Source organism: Phodopus roborovskii, unplaced genomic scaffold (genome assembly GCF_943737965.1).
Source record: "Phodopus roborovskii unplaced genomic scaffold, PHOROB, whole genome shotgun sequence".
Taxonomy (NCBI): Eukaryota; Metazoa; Chordata; class Mammalia; order Rodentia; family Cricetidae; genus Phodopus; species Phodopus roborovskii.
This window is the reverse complement of record NW_026126549.1, coordinates 8,488,722-8,505,468: the sequence shown is the minus strand read 5'-3', so window position 1 is coordinate 8,505,468 and position 16,747 is coordinate 8,488,722. Positions and strand designations below refer to the sequence as shown.

At 40.8% G+C, this 16,747-nt stretch overlaps 1 protein-coding gene across 1 annotated transcript in view; it reads right to left on the bottom strand.

Annotated features, from left to right (window-relative positions):
* Nucleotides 1-11,104: 11,104 nt before the first annotated feature.
* The window catches only part of Lvrn (laeverin), a 52,286-nt gene continuing 46,643 nt past the window's right edge, over nucleotides 11,105-16,747 (bottom strand). The window contains exon 20 of the mRNA XM_051200979.1: nucleotides 11,105-11,817. Coding sequence (XP_051056936.1) covers nucleotides 11,677-11,817 — 141 coding nt within the window. The 3' untranslated portion in view covers nucleotides 11,105-11,676. The remainder of the gene's footprint in view (nucleotides 11,818-16,747) is intronic.

Sequence of the window (16,747 nt, the reverse complement as noted above, 5' to 3'; positions counted from 1 at the left end):
TGACAATATAATTTTAAGAAATGGAATAGCATTTTTTAGTGCAGCACTAACTTTGTGAGTCTTGAATTCATTGTCCTTTCATATAACTTTAACTAAGTAGATTAATTTATTTTTAGGTTTCCTTAGCCACATTAGTCAGTAGGATGTAATACAAAATTGGTTGCCTTTTCAAGAGAATGATTTGCCTTTTAAAACTCTCTTTAGCTTTCTTACTAATTCCCAGACAGCAAAATCCTTAGTGTTTATGAATCATATTAATTGATTAGATCAGCTTATATCTATGTATTTTAATTTGTAACATGTACTGTACTTTAAAAAACTCAAACCTATTGCTTAAAGTTGCAAAACACTGCAATACACACATAGGAGGATGGTTAATTAAACTATGGTACACATACATACAGACATACATATATACGATAAACATGGAATCATATAAAAAAGGAACAAAGATATTATGAAGTGACGGGTGAGATAACTCAGCTGGCAAAGCACATGCTATGTAATAAGGCCTCAAATGCACACACCCACACAAACACACACACCACATACCTATAAACCTACCCAGAAATATATGCAGATATGTGTGCATATAGTAAAGTTTAAAAGTAACATATGAAGTATATTAACTGTACTAACACTCCTCGACTTATAATAGACTTCCCAATCAACACATCTGAAGTTTAAGGTATTTTAAGTCCAAAATGCATGTTAGATTGCAGATGCAGAATACTTGCCTAGCATGAACAAGCCCTTAGGTTTGGCCACCAGAGTACCACCAAAAAGGAAAGAAAAGAAAGAAGGCAAGACGAGTGTAACACACTGAATGTCATGTCTAAGAGGATATTGTAGACTGTCAAATTTTCTACAGTTTCTACATTTGTGATCATGGGGCTGTCTGGGAATTGTAGCTGCATACTGCTACTTACTATCAGAAGGAAATATCATACCGAGTGTCATCAATCTTGGAAAAATATCAAAATACAAATTTTAAAGTTGTTTCGTACCAGTTGTATATATAAAAACATTGGAAATAGCTGGGCATGGTGGTGCAGGCAGATCTCTGTGAGTTTGAAGCCAGCCTGGTCTACACAGCAAGCTCCAAGACAGCCAGGAATACATGGAGACCATCTCAAAAATCTAAACCCAGACAGACAAACAAACAAAAACATTAGAAATAACATTTAAGACTTAAAAAAAAGAAGCCAAAGAATCACGTTAGACAATTATAAGTCAGGATATTGTGCATATTATCCTCATGTAAGACAAAGGGAATATGACTATTCCTACTGCAGCCAAATAATTTTAACAAATTCAATATCCTGTAGGATATGTGCTGTGACTGTAATTGAAAATCCACTAGCTTTAAAAAGCCATAAACATCCAGGGGCCGAGGCAGCACACTCTGCTTTTATCTTTCTAAGTGTTTTGACCTCTCCCTCGGCAGCTACTGAATATGCCAGCCTTCCCTTGGAAAGATCCCCATGAGAATTGTTCTTGCCTGGATTCTGTTGCTTCAGGCTTACTGCGGGCATCTTTGATTAAGGAACTGTGAAGCTGGAAAGACTTGTAGAAAAGATGCACTTCTTGATGGGAACCACTATGAAGGTCCATACGTGTGTGGAGCTGAGCCAAGACCAGCAGTGTCAGGTCATTGGAGGCCATCAAGAATATTAGTAATTGCTGCTCTTTGAAGCCTTCACTTGGAAAGCAATAAAGGACAAGCCATGATTCATTCCTTTGCGCAGGGAGCTCTCAGGTCTGCGTCTAGGAGTTATGTGGTCAAATGAGCACAGGACACCCATCACAAATGTTCGAAGCACTGTTGGGCCAGAGGCAAGAGTAAAGGGACCAGGAGAAGAGAAACAAACAAACAAACAAACAAAAAGTTCCCCAAAGTACATCTGAAAGATCTTCCAAATCTAATAGGGTAACTCTAACAGGGAAGGATGGAGTAGAAAAGGTATTGGCTATTGGGGAAGGGCTTGTTCCAGCAATGAACTAAATGTAAGGAGAATTCTATGTGTTGCAGAAGGGTCAACACGGGCTGAAACGCCAAGTGCACTGGGGTAGCCTTTGTGTGATGATATAGACTCTAAGACATGTCATTGGCAATGATGAACATAGGAAGGACAGTCACCAGTCAGACACAGTAAGACAATCAAAGCAAAAGAGCATTAGTGTGTGAGAGCTAAGGGCCTCCAGCAGATCCCTCCTGGGCAATCCTCTAAACGGTAAGAAAACCCCAATTAAATGCTTCCTTTTATGAGAGTGTCACAGTCGTAGCATCTTTTCACAGCAATAGAACACTGACTAGACAGTAACTAAAATGGAATTGTGAAGTATATACTCATAGTAAAAGTGCTGTACTTTATTGATAAGAAAGAAAATATGAGAATGTAGAGGATTTAAAATCTTTTTGTGTCACAGTTTGGTAACTTTTTTTTCTAGGAATTGAATCATACCTTCCAATTTTTTCACTTATTGTCACTTATTTGCCCATAACATCATTGTACTGTCATTTATGCGTGCAGTGTCTATCCTTTCTTTTCCACCCACCCATTTATGCCTTCTCTCAGACATTTCTATTCCAAAAAGGAAGGAATTTGGGGCTCTCATCTTTTTTATGTTTCTATGTTCCATATCTTCTATGAACATTCTGAACATCTTTATATTCTGCTATGGTTTTGATGCTCTGCTCTCTTAAGATTTATGCTCAGTTCCTTGGTTCTCTTCCTCTCCTCCCCAGTAAGGAATTAGGAAGATAATCATTGCTAGGCCTTGCCTCTGCCAGGCTCCTTTCCCCCCTTCACTGTAGCTGTCTTGTATGCACAGAATAAAGATGTCTAACAGATGGTGCAAAATCCTAATCCAGAAAAGAGGGTCCCCCTCCCCAGTGGTAGGGGTGGAATGGAGACCCTTGTGCACTGAAACGAAAATATCTTCAAAGTAAAACAGAGCCCTTACTATTTCAAGAAGTGTGGCAATGCCTCAATCAAATGTCCACTGTTATGAAGTTGCCATCTCTGACAGGTAAGATTTATTTGCCCATTGCTCTACTGTCCAAGAGGAGTTATTGCAAAGTGAGTAAGAGCAGCTGGGGTAAGGCCTCGAAGAAAGACATCTGTATATTAGGGTAGCAGGGGCAAACAAGGAATGCAAATTAAACATTTCAAGATGAGATCCCATCCCAGTTGGAATGGCTTGCCATCATAAAACTAAATGACAAATGGTGGCAAGGATGTGGGGAAAGAGGAACATTTATACTGCTAGTGGAAATGGAAATGGATGAAGCCATGCTATAAGTCAATATGGAACTACCATATGTCTCCGTTATAGCACAGTTGGATATGTCCCCAAAAGACTAAGTCAACATACTGCAGAAACTCTTACACATCCATGTTTATACTACGCTATCCACAACATCCAGGGAACAGAACCAGCCTAGATGTCCACCAGCATCTGAATGGATAATGAAAAGTTGGTACATACACATGATGGAATCTTTCTCAGCCATAAGGAAAGATGCAATCAAGATATTTGCTAGAGAAAAATATAGAAATGAAAATCAATATGTTAGGTGAAATGAGCCAGACTCAAAAATTGGGTATAGCACCTGGATTCCTCGCATACAGAGAGCCTGAATTTAAAAGTCGTGTGTGTGTGTGTGTGTGTGTGTGTGTGTGTGTGTGTGTGTGTGTGTGTTGAAACTAGAAAGGATATCATGAGAGGGGATGGAAAGATCATAAGGGGAGGAAGAAAGAGAATAATCAATACACAAACAGTGGGTGAGCAGTGGATTGCCAGCTTGGCAAAGGCCTTCTCTCTCGACTCAGATAGGCCTTAACTTGGGAATCATTACTAGATATAAAAAAAACTTGCCCTGGGATCTTGTCTCATTACTCAAAGATTTAAATTCATAGATCATAAGGGTGGTTTTAGAATGAGATATTTTATTACTGGAAGCTTAAGAAAAAGAAAATGCTGAGCTCCTGTTCAAAAATCTCATAACTAAACCCATTATATTTTATATGCTAACTTAAAGTATTAGTAAATACATGCTGACAACGATGAAGAGAAAGAGGAAAACAACAAAAAACTCAGACTTTTGTGAACCATCAGATTCTTCCAAGAGGTCCCAGAGAAAACCAGTAATGCAAAACAATGGTTTCATTGCACTACTGAGAAAGGGATTCTTGGAGAAGTTTCATATTAAAGATAGAAAAATATCTAAAGAGCAGAACAGAATCATTAGATGCTTTGAAAGAAAACCACCAGCAAGTCTGCTTGAAATTTACCCATAAATTCCACAATGATGCTTTTCAAAAATTTGACAGTGGGCAATAAATTAGAATTCATGATATACTAAGTTTTTGACCTGTAATCTTGGCACCATTTAAGTCAATTATGGTTGTATATGGCTTATAGAAACTATAAAAAAACTCAGCATTCAAGCTTTCTTGAGTAACACAAACACATTCCCAGGATAAATTTATGTATGAAGTTTATTTATTCGGCAAAAGATCCTTAGACTGCTTTCTTCGTAGACTATAATTTTTAAATGCAGCTATAATTCATTATAACGAATGATTTGATGGTGTAACATCAAACATCCCACAAAAATCGATCCAGATAATGTGTATACAACAACCTATTTAATTGCAATTAGATATATTTCTTTTTAGAATCTGAAGAGGTGGGCCAATGGTTAAGAGCACTTGTTGCTTTTGCAAAGGACATGAGTTCAGGTCTCAGCACCTACTTAGTGGTTCATAACCGTCTATCACTCCAATTACCCTGATGACCTCCTCAGTCATTGCACACACGCAGGTAAAACAGTTGGACATATAAAAATAAAATAGAGGGCTGGAAAAATGGCTCAGCAATTAAGGGCATGGCTGCTCTTCTAGAGGTCCTGAGTTCAATTCCCAATAATAACCACAGGGCGGCTCACAGCCATCAACAATGGGATCTGATGCCCTCTTCTGGCATGCAGGCATGCATACACGCAGACAGAGCACTCATACCATAGTAAATAAGTAAATACTTTTTCGATACAAATCCAAATTTAGCATTTTAAAAAATAATTCTGAGAAAGTTTTCCTTTCTCAGATTATATCCACACAAAGTCCTGCCTGTTATTTTACAAGATTTACTACCTGACATCATTTATTTCTGGCCAAGAGAAAGATGTGTGTGAATCAAAAACTTTTAGACGAAGCTTCTCAGCATATGCTACTACCGTGTCTTACGGAAGCAGATAGATGAAAGCCCTTCTGTGTCCTACCTGTGTGTCCCATTGTGACCTGAGCCTGTGATGTCACTTGATAAAGTCAGGACATTTGTACTTCCTTGATTCGGTGATGTAGCCCCTGGTTCTCAGGTCCAGATCCACCTTCATTGTCTCTTTAGGATGCAAGGACTGAAAAAGCTAACTGTATTTTTGGCTTTTCCAAGTCTGCCAGCAGGGGGCACCAAGAGCCATAGAAAGGCCGGAGGCTGGCAAGGGTTTGCTGACTCTCCTGCTTGCCTCTGGCTTCTTCCAGCTTAGCCCTGCGGTGATTCCCCCCCCCCCCCTCTTCCACTTGCTTTGATTGTTAGCTTCCATTTTGCTGGTTTCTCCCTGTGAGTTTCAGACAGCTGGAACACCCACACTTGCTTACCACTCCCTTCTCAGAGGTCCGAGTGCAGCTCCAGGGGACCCTCTTTGCCTTTGATTTTCTAATTCACCAGGGCAGTGGAGGCTGCCCATTCCTCCAGGTTTGGACCACAGCCCTGATGAACCCTTGAGAAGCTGAGTTAGCCTGGTTCTCTCCCTGTGACACCCTCACTGGGACAGCAAGCTGCTGTGTGACTTCCCAGCTCGGTGTCATGTCATCGCACTGTTGGTCTTTGCCATTTCGGGGTTCCATTGCTAATCCCTTTCACTGAGCCCTCTCAGTCAAAGAGCAGACTAGCTTCCGAGTTCCCAATTGGACCCAAGAAAAGATTTTGCACTTAGGCTGGACCCTGGCTTTTGTGTTGAGCATAGCTCTGTCACCTAGTGTCACAGTTAGGTGTTTAGATAAGAACAAAAGACTTGGAGGCCAGTAAGGATAGACCTTGACAATCAGTTTTGAATTCTGCCCCCTCTAACCTGGTAGCACACCAATTTTAAGAGCAGCATCACAATTGCCTCTTCTTCAGAAAGACAATACCATATGAAAGGGTAAAAGTGTCAGAGCTTGTTTGGGCCCATCAAGGGAAAGCGGCATCCTCTTGGTCAACAGAATGGAATCTGTGATCTTCTTCTGCCGCCTGGGTGACCCTGGAGACAAACTCCCTGAAACAGCACAGACACTTCTATTCTCCCTGAAGAGTTCATTAAACTTGGCCTGTCAGTCACCTGGCCAGGAGACCAGGCCTCAATGTACCCAAAGACAAACTTAGGAGATGGGAGGAAAAATTATCCCTTTAGTGAGATCATATACTTATCCATCCCAGAAGCCCCTCCCTCATTTAGTTGCTTGCAGGTCTTGACTGCTAAGCAGGCCCACTCTTCTGAGTTCTAATCTAACTCAAAAAGCACAACTTTTCATTGCTATCCCTTCTATCTCTTTCTCCAATACTTGCTCAAATCATAAGTATGCTCGCCCCGGCATCTGGATGCCCTCATTCTTTCTGTAAAGACATCACCACCACTCCCTCCTGATGGGAGATGTCATTCTGTATATGTTTCTCATACTGGTTTAATGAATAAAGCACTGTTGGCCAATAGGAAAGGAAGATAGGAGGGACTAGGAGACAAGGAGGAAAGAGGAAGGAGTAAGGAGGGGTCAAGATGGAGAGTCTGGAGGAGGGAGAACCGCCAGCCACCTCTCGCTGGTAAGACCATGTGGAAATACATAGAAATGGGTTAATAATTAAGACAGAGCTAGCCAATAAGAAATAAGAAACAGGCCAACAGAATTATATCAAATACAGAGTCTCTGTGTGTTATTTGGGGCTGGTGCGGCGGCGGGACAAGACCAGGCGGCGAGAGGAAAAACCATACTCCTTACACCCTCCCCATCACTGAACCTGGCTGTTGTCCTGGACCTAACTCAAGGTGCGTGGTTGTCCCTTCTCCTCCTCTGACTCTCAACAACTGCTGAGATTTACATTGCTACCCTGATAGTTTTCTTTCAAAAATCTAATAAAATGATATTCAAGACTCCTTCTGAGTCCTTTTTAGTGAAACTAAGAACACACAAAGGGACCCCAAATTCCTTATAACATCGTCATCTTTAACCATTCCACATGGTGTTTGCTGATGTAGTAGGTTATGGTGAAATACAGTCGTCTGCAGTATTTGTGGGGAGTTGGTTCCTGGATCCCACAAACAGCAAACTCTTCACATGCTGAAGTTCTTTCTGTAGAAAGAACCTATGCACCTCTTTCTTTATATTTAAATAACAGTGTTGTTTACAAAATGGAGTCTCTCAGAGTAAGACACAGCCTGGTGATTGGGGGAGAAAAATCGCAGTTTTATATAATATAGAGAAATTTAGGATCAGGTACACCCTGACCTCAACTCTCCCAATCATGAATTTTGTGTCATCAAAATATGAACTAAATTAACCTCACTTCTTCATTTAAAAAAAAAAACAAGTCTTAGACATGTTATAGAATTATGAAATAGACTAAGTCATGTTGTCTAAGGTGTTTCATCATGAAGAATTCCTGAGTCTTCAGATAGCTGGTACAGCAGATGCAGGAATCTTTTACCAGTCATGACTTGTAGTCTGATCACCAGCAACCTGAATCCCAAACCTAGGGAGTGCCTCAGTGTCTGAGGCACGGTGACCTCCAAAGCCAAGAGCTTTGTGCCGAACCTCAGGAAAGACAGCAACAACCTGAGCGTCCACATCATCCGTTTCCAATACCCATGGGGACACTGATGCCATTGTATACAACAGCAAGCACAGCAGAGTATGGAGGACCATGGGATCTGCCTTTCTCCTCCAGCCTGGGAGCATCATGGATGGGTAAATCACTCTCAGCCATTGTGACCTGACCATCATCTGCCAGATGGACTTCAAGTACCCAAAGTACCTCAACATGGAGGCCACCAACCATATGGAAGGAGATGGGACTTCAGGATCAAGTGTGTGGCCTATGAGTGAAGCCAGCCTAGAGCTAGCACACAGCCATCAACAGAGGCGGCTGCATAGCTCTCTGTTCCCCATGAACCCCGCAAAGTACGTCCTGCATTTTTGTGGCTGCTCTATGGGATTCTATAGGATGTATCATTGCAATGCAAAGTTAATCTCACAGCTCTGTCAAGTCCCCAGTCTGAGAATCAGGGCAACAGTTGAAAGATGAAGAGATTCTGAGGTTTAGAATAAGAATCCACCATTTGAGCTGTGTCTGGGGTTTTTGTTTGTTGGTTTTTCTTTTGCTTTTCATGTTCCCAGTATTTTTCTAACAAGCTCTAGAATTTCCCAGTATTTGTCTAACAATCTCTAGAATTTAAATCTCTTCGTGAAACCAAATGAGCAGAATATTAGACTAATTTGTTTTTCTGACGGACAGGGATGGACAGCAATGATGTACTGAAGTGGCGATAACCTTGTACGGTGCATACTCAGGGTGTCCTATCAGAAACGGAGCCAGTGTAGACTGTCCTGTCTATTACATCACTTGCCAACTGCATTATGCCACTTGGAATTAGTTAGGTCATGACTCTGCTTTCTAAATGAATATATTTTCTCTAAGCTCTGGGGTTTGGCTGGTGGAGATACAGGAGATCATCACCTTTTGAAGAGGCCAGAACTGTCTGTTCTCTATTACAGAATATTCCTAGGATGATCTCCTAAACGAAGCTAGAGACTTATCAACAGAATTATTCCTGCTCCCGAGAAACCATATGGTTAACAGCTGTGTTTATCTCAAGTGAGATATGCTAAAATTAAGGACCCATTTCTGAATGATAGTGTGATCACCACACAGGATAGAAACCCCAGATGTTCTGCAAATTCCATAGTTAAAGGCGCCACTTAACTCCTCTGGCCTGTACTTGAGTTGCAGGTCCAGGACTCATCACCTCATCAGAATGGCCGTTTCCTTCAGGATGGCAGCAGACATGATAGCTGCGTCTTATTCTGCTTGTTTAGGTGTGAGCAGAAGGAAAGAATGAGAGGAACATTCATCTCTGCCATTGCCTTTTCACAGAAATCGAGAGGAGTAAAGTGTAATTCAGCCCAAGACATGGAAGTTTGGTGCACTGGAGAGTGGTGGTGGGATGGAGAGACAGAGACATAGAGAGAGGCACAAACAGAGACACAGATAGACAGAGAGAACTATGTTGTGTGTGTTATATACACAAATGCACCTACAGAAATAGCCTTTTCCACAAAGTATACTTGTTACAAAAGAAAACATTACATTTTTATTTTCAAAATAAGCCTGTATGTGAAAATATACTTTAAAAACTTGCAATTTGTTACTTTTAAAATCCAGATGCAAGGATATCCACTTTAAACACAACACAAAAATCTCTCTGTATTTTTCAGTCTGTGTCTTTAAATCTCATTTAGAATTTCAAAATCACTTTATTGAAATCAGGTTATGGGGCTGTAGAGATGCCTCAGCAGTTAAGAGAGTAAAGGACCCAGTTAAATTCTGAGCAAACACATTAGACAGCTCAAAAATACCTCTAACTCTAGCTACAGGCCTATGTGAACATAGCACTCATGGCACACACACAACACACACACACACACATACAAAACTCGTGTGCTCAATTACAAATTCAAAACAAAATACTTTTAAAAAGAAATCAAAATAACTTTTATTCATCTACTTAGATTTTCTCCAAAAAGGAAGGTGGTAAAAAAGGCTGCAGGCCAGTGGAAACTGGAGATGGATACCCAGCACAGAAGTTTTTCTTTGCATCCATTAAGTTACATTAGTCACAGGAATGCACAGTCACGTTCAAGTTGTTGTATAACTAAATCTTCTGTTCATGACTGATCCTCATTGGGTGTATGAGTTAGCACCGTGCTACTGAGACATTACTGTGGAGTAAAGGGAGTTGGGTCATTAGCACAGTGACTTTATGTTGCATTCACCATGTAGGTATGCAAAGCCTTCTCCAGAAAACTTAGATTTTAAATTTTAGTAATGTGAGATGTGATAAATTTCAAACAAGCATTTGAATGAATGATGCCTTGTGTTTCTATTTATGTAATGTTAATTTTGAATGCTTGTGTGGCCTGTGACAAGCACATGGATGAAGTAGCAGACTATTTTTCTTTCCATCCCTTTCTATTTCTTGGTGCTGCTTACCAGTCCAGTCCTCTTCTTGACTCCTGATGCTCTTCCTTTCTTCTGTCCTTGGAATATATAGTCTTTCCCATGACTCCTCCCATTAATGAAGTCACATGGAACAAACTTCTAAGCTTCTAGTCTTGTGTGGAAGTTCTAAGGACTTTTCACTGTTAGCATATTTGTTCATCTTTACAATACTACTGTGAGGTAGATAGGAGATAAGTGATTCTTACCCTCGTTCTGCAAAAACACCAACAAAATGTAAAGGAAAAGCGACTGACTGAGGTACACAGCATCTGAAGCAGGAGCGTTGTGCTTTGTTGTCCTGTGTAACAAACTGAGCTCTTTGCCTATGTCACTTGAAAGTCCCTTGATCCACATTGCAAGTAGGTTCACCTTGGCCAACTGAATTTGTTCTCCTGAGTATGAAATGGTGAGAACTGTGTTCCAGCTTAACATTTGGTTCTCTTTATTTAGAGATTTTTTTTAGCTCATAAGGTGAGTCCAAAAGTATTACTGTCCTTGACAACACTATTTTCCCTCAGGGACTCTGACTAAAGGGCATCCATCCGAAGGTGACTGCACAGAGCATCTGGGCAGAGCTTTCATCCTCCCCTCAGAGTGATCCTGAGGGCGGTTCAGAGTCTACCAACATTCGTCCTTTTGTGGCACCATCTAACAAAGTAACAGCCAAGCAGGAGTCAATGTTGAAGGCACTTCAGGAAAGAGACTGAGAAAGAAGACTCTTTATTATTTTTTTTTAATTTTTTGCTTTTGGCGCATTTGATATGACCCCTATTGTCCACACCTCCTTTTCAGTCTTGACTAGACTACTTGCCTTTCTTTGGTTGTGCTGTCTCCAAGTGATCTTATTTATTTCTGGCTTCTCTTTCTTTACACTGTCGTGTTATCTCCCATTGCTTTTTCATTTTTAAACTAAATAAGGCACAGAGTTATTTCAGGTCCTCAGGTCTGGATTTCCATCTGAACAGAATATGCTCTCCATTAATGCCACTGATTAAAGCACCACTGACCTTCACATCAAGATAAGCCAGACTTTCTTAGGTCAATCTGGTTTTTATGTTTTGTTTTGGTTTGTTTTTTACAGTTTTTGGCTTTTTTTTTCTAGGCACTCTAATTTGGTGACTTTATTGCTCAATAGGAAGCAGAAGTTTGCCCAGATACATGGCAGTGTTGACAAAATCCTCAGCAATCACTGATCCTTGGGGCAAGGTGTGAAAACAGGAAGGACATGACTAAGTAGAAAGAAAGCATAACCAAAATAAAAGAAGACACACAGCTCTTTGGAGTCACTAAATATGGAAGACAGAGCTGCGAGCAAACAAGATTATAAAATACATGAAGCATGCGGCAAGTGGCCACAAATTACGTGTTTTTCCGAAGCCACTCGGCCATCCTGGCAATTCTCTTCTTGTTTTTCAGATTCTCCGTCTTTATTGCCTGTAATTTGGCATGAGCCGCAGGCCTCTGATGCTCCTCCAACACAGTTCCCAGGAACCGCTGCAACTGGAAGGACAGAGACAATTGGTCAGTGCCACCAAACTTCTCACTGGCACAAAAGAAAACACAGTTCCTAGAACAAAGCAAAACAACTTTGTAAAGAAGCAGCAGTGGTTGGAAGGACCTTCATGTAGACCTCCATCGTGTGACCTTGGGGAGGCTGTGACTGAGACAGCATGATTAAGACCATACATCCCCAGAAGGATGAAATGTCCGCTGGGATGTCCATGAAGTCAGAACTGGCTCTTATTAGTTCCTTTATTTTCAAAGTGCACCATAGCTCCCAACAAATAGTTACTGAACGTGTATTGGATGATGTGCAAATTTTGTGAACAGAGACACAGTGAGACCCTTTTGTATTTCAAAGAACTTGGTAGCTTCCAGAGGTCAATATCGATGGCTCTTTTTATGTCTTTATAGATGTTATCCTCCATCCCTGCATATTTTAATCAAGTTGGCACTGTTTGTAGATGGCATCAATTTTATTTATCTGAACTAATAAACAATTCAGTGAAGTTTCAGAAAACTAATATGCAAACACCAGTACTGATGGGCGGGGGAAAAATAGCTCAGTTGACAAAGTGTTTGTCATGTAAGCATAAGAATCTGAATTTAATTCCCTCATTAAAATGTGGGGCATGGTAGCATGCTGTAGATATGATTCAAGCTATCAGGCTCCATCCCAAGCCGGCTTCTGTGCTTGGCAGCATTGTCCGAGTGAATCTAGGTTTAGAGTCCTGAAGGATGCACATGCAAAGGGGTTATGGAGTCTTCCTCCATGGCTCCATGGTTAAGGAAGGCCACTGAGGTCAGGCAACACGTGGATGGACAGTCCCTGCATGAGGGCTCTGAGAAGACAAGAGACACTGAGAGGCCATTGTGTGAAGCTGTGCAACTGAAACCTGGGCTGCACTGGAGATCCCAAGATATTAGAGATGCCAGAGCCAAAGACACCTTCAGACATGGAGTGGAACTAAGCCAAGAGAGATAAGTGTGTTACAGGCAGCAAAGCTGGAAGGGCAATGCCATCTGCCCCATTTGATGCTGTACATAGAGCTATGGGATTTGGAGTCTGCCCTGCTGGGATCCTGTGTTTCTTTGATCCACTATTTTTTCGTTATGCCCCCATTCCTTCCTTTTGTAATGGTACTCTATATTATGTGCCATTGTATGCCAGAATCATGTAATTTTCTTCTTGATTTTATAGGACATTGTAATTAAGAGAATGCCTTGAATCTTAGAAGAGACTTTAACTTGGGACTTTTAAACAGTTGAAACTGAACAACAATGCGTACCTTGGATTTTGAACTAAATACATTTATTATTATTGTTATTATTATTATTATTATTATTATGATGATGATGATGATGATATGACCACAAGCCTATGGGAGCCAGGAAGCAGAATGTGGTGGTTTAAATGAGAATGATTCTTATAGGTTTATAAGTTAGAATGTTTGATCCCCAGTTGATGTAACTGTTTGGAAAGAATTAGGTAGTGTGGCCTTGTTGGGAATGTGTGTCACTGGGGGTGGGCTTTGAGATTTCCAAAGCCCATGCCATTCCAGTTGGCACTCTCCTGTTTCTCTGCCTTGCGCTTGTGGATCGAGATGTAAGCTCTCAACTACTGCTCCAGTACCTGCCTGGCTGCTGCCATGATCCCCTCCATGATGGTCATGGACTCTAACTCTGTAAGCAAGCCCCTAATAGACTCTTCTGTAGGTCACCTTGGTCATGTCTGATCAAGGCAACAGAAAAGTAACTAAGACAGAAGTGCCAAGGGGAGTAAGTGACTCCAGAGGAACAGATTTGTAAGGTCAAATTTGTTAACTATCCAGAACAGACTTTAGAATTCACCAACATTTACAGTTCTTGAAGATCCTTTGGTAATATGGACAGCACTGAAAGCCCATTGTTAGAAATATATGGGGGGAAAAGGAATTTGGTGATTATACATATAACCTTTGCAACTTAAGGAAAAATCATAATACTGGCTTGTTGCTTCTAGTACCTCTGGATAAATTGGCAAAGGAAAGAATGAGTTTATGATTAAAAATTAACCGACCAACTTTTGTATCTCAGGACACTGTGATAAAGGGAAAGAATGAACTCTGTGGTCAAATTAACCAACTTATAGCATCTCTAGATATAGTGGCAAGAAAATAATCAACTCAGTGATACAGCTGACTCGCTCCAAATGCACAGAACAAGTCTAAAAGTTTCTGGGTGTGTCCTGGAAGAGAATCTTCTTTCCAGTATCCATAGAACTCAAGTTTCAGAGAATCAAACCAGAGCCCTCATTATACAGTTGGCTGAATCAGAACAAAAACTCACATCTCAAACTTGGAATGTATAAGTTGTTAAAGTAAGGGCATTGATTGGTAAGGAGTAGGATCCTGTGGCATCCACTGGACATGTGCAAGAGGATCCTACTTGTGGCTGAAGACTGGGAACCTCAGATCCTCAAAGGTTTATCTCACCCGAGGAAGTCATCTCTCCACCCTTAGCAGAGGATGCATCTGTACTCCCTTGTCCTGTAATATTGATCTTTCTGCCTTTGCCTGAGGAAACTAACCCTTACTGTATGTCCAACCAGGAGAAAGCTCTCCTGAAGGAGATGCCAGACTAGAGAAGGACCTTCAATAGTTGCCTCTATGCCTATAACCAGGCTTAAGGCTGATCAGGCTCCTAGAGAGGAGATAAAAAGTGTATGTAGCCCATGAGGAGGTATACTACACCACTAAAGAGCCTATTCTGGCTATGGATTTGCCTTTCATGCACATACTGCTTCTGCCCAAACAACCATTCATGGACTCTACAGGATGCCGTCTCCACCGTCATGGTACTCCACACAACATGGCTTCTCACTAAGGAACTCATTTTATAGCCATAGAAGTGTGACAGTGGTCCTACAGTCATGAAATTCACTGGTCCTACCATGTTCCCCATCAACCTGAAGCAACCTGTCTAATAGAATGATGGATTGACCTTTTGAAGACACCATTACACCACCAATTAAGTGGTAGTATCCTGGAGGGCTGGGGCAAGGTTCTCCAGAATGCAGTGTGTGCTTTGAATATACATCCAATATATGGTATTATTTCTCCATAGCCAATATGCATGGGTCCAGAAACCAAGGGAGGGGTGGTGAAGGAACTGGCTTCATTCACTGTCACCCTACTGTCCCACTAGGGAATTTTTTCCTTAAGTTTGATTCCAGATGGAAGAGAACCCCTGCCTGAAGATATAGCAAACATTCCACTGAACTGGAAGCTCAGATGCCCCCCCCGCCACTTTGGGTTTCTGATGCCCTTAAGCCAACAGGAATAACATCGTTAGGAGTAATTGATCTAGACTACTAATGGGCTCTTGGGTTGTTTCTGCACAATGGAGCTGAGGAAGATTATGTCTGGAGTGCAGGAGATCCTTTAGATCAGTGGTTCTCAACATTCCTAATACTGTGACCCTTTCATATAGTTCCTAATGGTGGTGGTGACCCCCAACCATAAAACTATTTCATTGAAACTCTATAACTGCAACTTTGCTACTGTTATGAATCGTAATATAAATATCTGATATGAAGGATATCTGACATGTGGCCCCCAAATAGGGTCTCAACTCACACATTAAGAACTGCAACTTTAGAGCATCTCTTGATGTTATCATGTCTTATGATTAAAGTAAAAGGAAAACTACAATAAAGCAACCCAGGCAGGATGACAAAGGGCAAAGACCCTGAAGAATAAAGGCAGGATCACTCCTGCAGAAAAAGAGCTAAGACCTGCTGAGGTGCTTGCTGAGGGTGGAGGAAATAGACAATGGGCAGTAGGGGAGAGAAGGTAGTTATAAATCCAGCTAAGGCCATGCGAGCTGTGAGCAGGTGCAGAAACAATAATTAGAATTGACTTGATTGTGTTTGTCCTATTTTGGTAAGAATGTGTTGTGCATATATATATATATATATATATATATATGTATGTATGTATGTATATATATATATGATGTTTCCTCTGTTTTTATCATGTAATATAATATCAGTTTAAGTAGTAACCATAGTTATCATATTTAAGTTATAAGACACTAAAAGAATGTCTCCTAAGTGACACTGCCACCTACTCTCAAATATATTATACATTTGTGGATGGTTATATCATGTTAGCCATAATTATGACTTGATTATTGCTTTTACTTAGAAATTAAGTATGACAAAGGAGATATTGCATTTTTAGTTAACAAAAAAATGGACGTGTAATAGCTATTCTTGGTTGTCAACCTGACTACATCTGGAATTAACTAAGACCCAGGAGCCCCTGCACTCCTTATGAAGGGTTTTTCATAGCCAAATTATTTGAGGTGGAAAGATCCACCATATCTTCTGGTGGCAGGCCACATAGAAGGGCATAGAAGAACGAATCATTTGCTTTTTGCTTACTTGCCCTCATTCTCATTGTCAAGTTCATCCTATTCCTGAGACTCTCCTTCCCTAGTGTTAGAACCTGCTTCTTTAGGATTCCAATGCAGACTGAAGCCTGGTGGCTCTTTAGAACTTTCTTGGCATTCCAGCACTAGATTGCAACTGCTGAGACATCCAGTCATGTGAACTTAACAACTATGGGATCTTTGGCCTTTTCATCAGGAGACAGCCATACAGCCATAGTGGGCTTCTTGAACTACAGCTTGTAAGCCACTCTGATAAATTCCATTTGTGGTGTGTGTGTGTGTGTGATGAGAGAGAGAGAGAGAGAGAGAGAGAGAGAGAGAGAGAGAGAATGTAAAATTCTATCAGTTTTGTTCCTTTATAAAACTGGGCTAATACAATACCAATAATATTAACAAAGTATAGAGTGAGATGAATCAGATAAGTGTATGATTTTTAATTTCAGCAAGTCAAATTACATCAAAAGTGCTTCCCAAATACCAATGTACTTCCCACTAC